Here is a 7500-nt window from a genome sequence, read left to right as displayed (position 1 = left end):
GTAGCATCATTATTGAGACTTTAAGTAATAGATTGCACAGAGTTCTTGTTGATGGATCCCAAGTGAGTACAAGAATGTGATAGCTGGTGTTCCTGAAGATAGTGTTCTTGGTCCTTAACTTTTCATTCTACATAAACATATGTGGTTTGGCCTATAAAACGAACTTGCGTATGCAGATTATGCTACTCTCTTTACCTCGATTCCATCTTTTGAATGTAGATCATTAAATTTATATTTAGTAAAAGGTGCAAATTTTCAAATATGAAGTTGAATCCTAACAAAACTCACGGTGCGATTGTAAATAGGCCAAGAACAGTGGTTTCTCAACCTCCACGTCTCAGCATTGACAAAGCTTCTTTAACTATATACAACTCATTTTAATCTTTAAGCATGGCTCTTGATTCATACTTACTTTGAGAAAGAAATTCGGTCTCTTTCTTCTTCCATTGCAAAACAAACTTGACTTATAGCGAGAGTTTTAAGATTTCTGGTAATCAAGTGTTTTTAATACTTTCTTTCATACTTCTTTCTGGCATTGTTCTTCTATCTGGTCTTCAGCCGCTAACTCTCATTGTAATTTATTAGTTCTTTTTGGATCATTTTGATCTTTGAACACTGTACCATCCTGAACGTAATACTAGGTATGCAGTCAGTTCTAAGAGTCATGCCTTCTCCATCATAATACTTAATACTACACAGTATTCGAGAAATTTTAGTTCAATTATGGCTAGATTGCGAAATGACCTTCCTAATTGGGCAGATGAATCGGTGGAACTTTAGAAGTTCAAATTTGCTGCGAATATTGTTATGTTGAAAAGGCTGAAATGAGTCTCTCTTCATAGTTAATATATGCCATCTATCCAAACGTTGTTACTGATCTGAAGATATTTAACATTCTTTATGCATTACTTCTCATATATAGTTTATTTATCTCATTTTCATTCCTCATTGGGATATTTTTTCCCGGTGTATTCTTTGCGCTTATATCATCCTGAGTTTACAGCTTCGGTTGTAGCTTGGCTATTGATAATAATAATAATAATAATAATAATAATAATAATAATAATAATAATAAGAAGAAGAAGAAGAAGAAGAAGAAGAAGAAGAAGAAAAAGACTTGTGACGATAAAGTCCAAACGCACATGGACATAATCACGTATATATATATATATATATATATATATATATATATATATATATATATATATATATATATATATATATATATATATATATATAGTAGTAGGTTGGCCTGGGCACCAACCGCCCTTTGAGATACTACCGCTAGAGAGTTATAGGGTCCTTTGACTGGCTAGAGTCAGTGGTTCTTAACCTGGGGTTCGTGACCCCTGTGGTGTTCGTGACCCCTGTGGGGTTCGTTTGGGATTTCTTAAGGGGTCACAAAGGGTTTTGGAGAATAATTTATTTTTCAAATACATTATACACGTATTTGAAATAGCCAGTAGGGCTTTTACCAGTTTGATGAGTACAACACTGGTCACAAGTTGGGTGGTCTATTATACATTAACCATAGCCAGTGTTACCAAAATAGCGTTAAATTCCCATTACAGCTCAATCGGATACTCCTCCAAGTCACGTGATATGTGATGTGAATAACGTGATATCTCTGACGCCCTGCCATTGGTCAGCGGCCATGGGTGGGAGGGCTGCAAGGTGAACAAAATTTACATTATCCTCACCTTGTTTCATTAATGATCGTACATATGTATCTCCCTGAGTCCATGCTCATTGGCTACTGATCAGTTCTGAGCTACAGTTGAAGTGAGAGAGAAATGTGTCGCTTTTGCTCTCTGACTTTGAAGGCCGTTTGCATTCGAGTTTCAGTCAACGAGGGAAAGAGTCAAGAGTTATGTGTTGTAGTGTATTACAATCAGTGGCGGCTCGTCAGTAGGGACTGTGAGACTGCAGCCATGAAAGTGAATTTCTTGGATTCACGAAAACAGTGTTAATTTACTTATGTTTGGCTATCATTCACATGAAAATACCTATTCTCATATAATTATATATAAAAAATACTGCAAAACAATGACGAAGTACGTAAATTATTTACTATTCAATTTGAATCGTTGAAAGTAAAGGGGGGAGGGGGAGAAAGGGGGAGGCCGTTGTTATGATTGGATTAGTGTTCTTGCGAGATCAAGTGATATACTGATTAATGTTTACATTGCGCGCTAGGCATTTTTTTTTCTTTTAGGAGAAATTAGTATACAATTATTAAGAAATAATTTTGCTATAGCAATTAGTATATAGAAATTAACATAAGCTTGACAGTTTTGTGATATGAATTGTAAAAGGGTCATGGTTACCAGTTACGGTAAGTCAAGTGGCCATGTGAAACGTCATTACTTATTTCTCCAACTTCCTTTGTAATGGGCGCCTAACAACGTTTTTTTTTTTTTTTTTCATATTATTTTCACGTTGCATTACCTTTTCCATCTTTTACCTTTTCTGCCTGCAAGATCTGTAACGAGATTTTCTTTTTTTTCCAGATACTCTGTCGTTTCCTTTTTGCACTATGTCTGCCAAGAAACGTACGTACAACGAAGCCGTTCTCAAAATAAGTTTCACAAGCATTATTCAGAACTCAGTGGTTAAGCCGCAAAGTTTTGAGTCACGAAAGTATCAAGCCAAGCAAGCTGAAGATCCATTTTGAGTCCTGTCACAGCCATTTGGGGGACAAAAACTTGGACTATTTCAGGCAAAAAGAAGCTGCCCTGAAGGCCAGTCGCATCGATTCCACTGTCCACTTTGCTTGTCAGAATAGATCAATGTTGGAGGTTTCATACAGATTTGCTCTAAAAATTGCTAAGACCAAGAAACCTCATAATATTGGCGAAGACTTGATTAAGCCTTGTATTCTGGAAGCAACGAAGGTAATTATTGGAGAACGGCAGGCAAACAAGATGAGGGCTATTTCCCTTTCGAATGATACAGTCAGCAGTCGGATCTCGGACATGAGTGAGGATATTATGCTGCAAGTAGTGGCTGCTATGAGGAGTAGCCCAGTCTATTCATTGCAACTGGACGAGTCAACGGATGTTGCTTCATGTTCCCAACTTATTGTTTATGTTCGTTACCTTGACGTGGAAGTTATGAAAGACGAGTACCTGTTCTCTAAACCATTGGCCACAACCACTCGTGGAAAAGATATTTTCAAAATCCTTGAAGCCTTTCTCCTTAAGCATGAACTAGGTTGTGACGCACTTGTTGGAGTGTGTACAGATGGAGCTCCTTCTATGGCCGGCTGCAAATCGGGCTTCAAAACCTTCGTGAAGAATGCCGCTCCACATGTCTCTTTCACTCACTGTATGCTTCATCGGTATGCTTTGGCAATGAAGAATCTCCCACGTGGACTACAAGAAGTGCTTATTGACGTTGTAAAGATTGTGAACCATATACGAGGAAGTGCAACAACGTCAAGGATTTTTAAATTGCTATGTGAAGAAATGGGTGCTGAATTTTCTGTTCTACTATTTCATACAGAGGTACGTTGGCTCTCACACGGCAAAGTTTTAAATCGTGTGCTACAACTTCACGAAGAAATAATAATGCTGTTGGAACGTGGTCACATGGCAAAGGAGAATCTTCTTCATGAAAAGATGCAGGATGATTGTTTTGTAACAAAGGTTGCCTACTTGGCAGATTTCTTCTTGGAAGTAAATTCTCTGAATACTTCAATCCAAGGAAACGTTACAATGATGCACACAGCTCGGGACAAAGTGGCAGCGTTCAAGTCTAAAATTCAACTTTACCAGAAAAGAGTTCAAGACGGTGACATCACTTTCTTCATGGAGATGATGATTCTCCTGGGTTCCATGCCAAATGCTGAATGTAGTTTCCGTGAGGAGATCTCCACTCATCTTTTGGCAGTAAATGACACCATCGAAAATTACTTTCCAGGACTAAATGACCGCTGTACTGATGCGTGGATCTATAGACCCTTTTCCGTAAAGGATAGTGCCATCAGCGATAGTGATGTTGCTGCTAAAGTAGAACTTTATCAAATTCGTGAGAATTCTCAGCTTAAAGTCGATTTTGCCGAACAAGAGCTCCCAACATTTTGGCCAAAAGTGAAGGACTACTGTCCTATTCTCTCGATGCGTGCATTAACCATGTTGATTCAGTCCCCGTCAACCTACTGGTGCGAGGTTGGATTATCAGCAATGGTTGCACTGAAAACAAAGGCACCCAATAGGCTTGTCATCGATACTGACATGAGGTGTTGCCTATCGAACACTGGTCCTGGCTTTGATAGACTTATGGCTGCAAAACAATTTCAACCATCACACTGAGTGAATGGGAAGTAGGTGCTAGGTTTTGTATGGTGTTGAATAGTTCTTTGGAATTGATAATTTTATGGCATTTATAGAGGCTATGTAAGTGGAATTTTTCAAGGTTTTTGTTCTGTGGTGTTTCCAATAAAATTGTATAGGAGTAAACCATGGTCTTCCTGTAGTTTTGTTTACTTGACCCTTTGACAAGGTTCATTAATTCAAAATCTATTATAGGGGGTCATGATAATACTCTGATTAGTCCCGGGGGGTCATGGGATGAAAAAGGTTAAAAACTACTGGGCTAGACAGTACTACATAGGACCCTTCTCTCTAGTTATGGTTATTTCCCTTTGCCTACACAGACACCGAATAGTCTGGCCTATTCTTTACAGATTCTCCTCTGTCCTCATACACCTGACAACACTGAGATTGCCAAAATATTCTTCTTCACCCAAGGGGTTAACTACTGCACTGTAATTGTTCAGTGGCTACTTTCCTCTTGGTAAGGGTAGAAGAGACTCTTCAGTTATTTTAAGCAGCTCTTCTAAGAGAAGGACACTACACATTCAAACCGTTTTTTCTCTATTCTCGGGTAGTGCCATAACCTCTGTACCATGGTCTTCCACTGTCTTGGGTTAGAGTTCTCTTACTTAAGGGTACACTTGGGCACACTTCTATCATAGTTTCTCTTTCTCTTGGTTTCTTAAAGTTTTTATAGTTTTTATAGGAAATATCTATTTTAATGTTGTTACTATGCTTAAAATGTCTTATTTTTCTTTATTTCCTTTCCTCACTGGGCTATTTTCCCTGTTGGAGCTCCTGGGCTTATAGCATCCTGCTTTTCCAACTAGGGTTGTCCCTTGGCATTTAATAATAATAATATATATATATATATATATATATATATATATATATATATATATATATATATATATATATATATATATATATATATATTATATATATATATATATATATATATATATATATATATATATATATATATATATATATATATATATATATATATATATATATATATATATATATATATATGTGTGTGTGTGTGAGTGTGTGAGTATATATAAATATATATATAAATATATATATATATATATATATATATATATATATATATATATATATATATATATATATATATATATATATATATATATATATATATATATGTGTGTGTGTGTGTGTGTGTGTGTGTGTGTGAGTGTGTGTGTATATATAAATATATATATATATATATAAATATATATATATATACTATATACTTATAATATATATATATATATATATATATATATATATATATATATATATATATATATATATATATATATATATGTGTGTGTGTGTGTGTGTGTGTGTTTTGTGTGTGTGTGATTGACCATACACACACACACACACACACATATATATATATAATATATATATATATATATATATATATATATATATATATATATATATATATATATATATATATATATATATATATGTGTGTGTGTGTGTGTGTGTATATACGCGTGTGTGTGTGATTGAGCGTATATATATATATATATAATATATATATATATATATATATATATATATATATATATATATATATATATATATATATATATATATATATAAATTATATATGTAATAGCTGAAATACCCGGCGTTGACCGGTTAAGTTTTTTTCAAGTGCAATATCACCAGTAAACACTATGAGAACAAAAACGATATAAAGTGATTATGAGTAATTATTTAGGCAAAACTGGGCATGAATCACTACCAGACACAGGTAACGTAGGTTTAGATAACCGGCATCCCTTATAGTCTAGCCATATTAGAGGTAATTAAAATCAGTTTCTTGCAATAGGTAGCAGAGTTGCAAAAGCAAAAAAATTAAATTGGCTTCATGCTAAAACATCCACATAGGGCTCTAGTGTAGAAGATACTGGGGAGATGCATGTAGAAGCGTATTGTTAGCAAGTGCACCATTACACATGGTAAAGTTTAAACCAGGTATAATCCTTACAGGGGATGAGATGCCAACCACTACGCCCAAGATGTACAGTAATCTTCCTCCCCTTAGGAAAAGTACTCTCCAATCTTTGTGAGTTAATAATTTCAAAGAGGAATTTGTCTTTGTTAGGGTTTGGCAGCTCTGCTGATATAAATGAATCAATTTGATCAGAATATATCTTTGTAGAAGACCATATCAAAACATGTGTCTGGTAATCCTCTTTTTTGCCACAGAATAAGAAGATTCACTAGTTTTATAACTTTTAAACGGAAAGCTCTTGCTGTAGGATCATGCCTATTGACATAAGTTTGTCGAGGAAGTAATTCATTTTGAATTACGATCTGGTCTATCATAGGTACGTACGTATGTCATTGCATCTTGCGTCTTTTCATGCAGTTACTGAGGACTGCCAGTGAAATTTGAAGGAAGAAAGCACAACTGGCTCAGATTTTCTCTCCTTACGTATTTATTAATGCTACTTATTAAATATATGAAACTTTAGCACGAAGTTCTTTTTGATGAGTCCTAATATATAGCAATCTTTCTGATATCATGTTAGCAAATATGTCAACAGCATATTTGTGAAAAGGGTTCGGGGTTCGATAAACATAGTTGAAAGAATTGTCTCGAATCACATTTTTTTTTTTAAGTGAATCTTGAAACAAAATACAGGGAAAAGATGACAGAGATATTTTCCTTTTATTTATGCTGTAAGTTTTTTTTTTCTTCAGAAAAATATGAAAAAAAGGTTAAGGAAAATATAGATTAATGGAAATTGTTTTCAGCTTAGAATTTTCCTGGGTCTTCAGCCCCTTTTCCGTCCGTTAACATTAACAAGAGCAGCTCAAATTCTGGAAATATTTATTATACATGATGTAATACAAAATGTTTAAGTTTTAGTCCAATGTGCAGTGGCACTTCCCCCAAACCCTCACTCGGTAGAAAGTCATTTGGTGTTTCCTTAAAAGATTCCTTTCATAATCCACAGTCTATAAGATCCGGCAGCAGGTTTTAAAAAACATCCCACGAAGAGGCCAGCACCTGTTTCCTATTCGAAACCATCCAAGGTCCACATTTTCAGGGAAATTGCTTTAGGAGAGCCTCAAATTTTTTTCAGGGCAATCATACCTGATCCTCATTGGCTCTATTTGAATTATCAATTACTAAGTTGGTATTTCA

The 7500-nt window shown here is 34.9% G+C and overlaps 1 protein-coding gene across 1 annotated transcript in view; it reads left to right on the top strand.

Moving 5' to 3' along the window:
• The window catches only part of LOC137648145 (protein FAM200C-like), a 7814-nt gene extending 3501 nt beyond the window's left edge, over positions 1-4313 (top strand). The window contains exons 2-3 of the mRNA XM_068381075.1: positions 1572-1674; positions 2603-4313. Of these exons, the coding sequence (XP_068237176.1) occupies positions 1572-1674; positions 2603-4313 (1814 nt within the window). The remainder of the gene's footprint in view (positions 1-1571; positions 1675-2602) is intronic.
• The last annotated feature ends 3187 nt before the right edge of the window (positions 4314-7500 follow it).

The sequence above is a fragment of the Palaemon carinicauda genome, chromosome 10 (genome assembly GCF_036898095.1).
Source record: "Palaemon carinicauda isolate YSFRI2023 chromosome 10, ASM3689809v2, whole genome shotgun sequence".
In the NCBI taxonomy this organism is placed as follows: Eukaryota; Metazoa; Arthropoda; class Malacostraca; order Decapoda; family Palaemonidae; genus Palaemon; species Palaemon carinicauda.
This window is presented reverse-complemented; position numbering and strand designations above follow the sequence as displayed.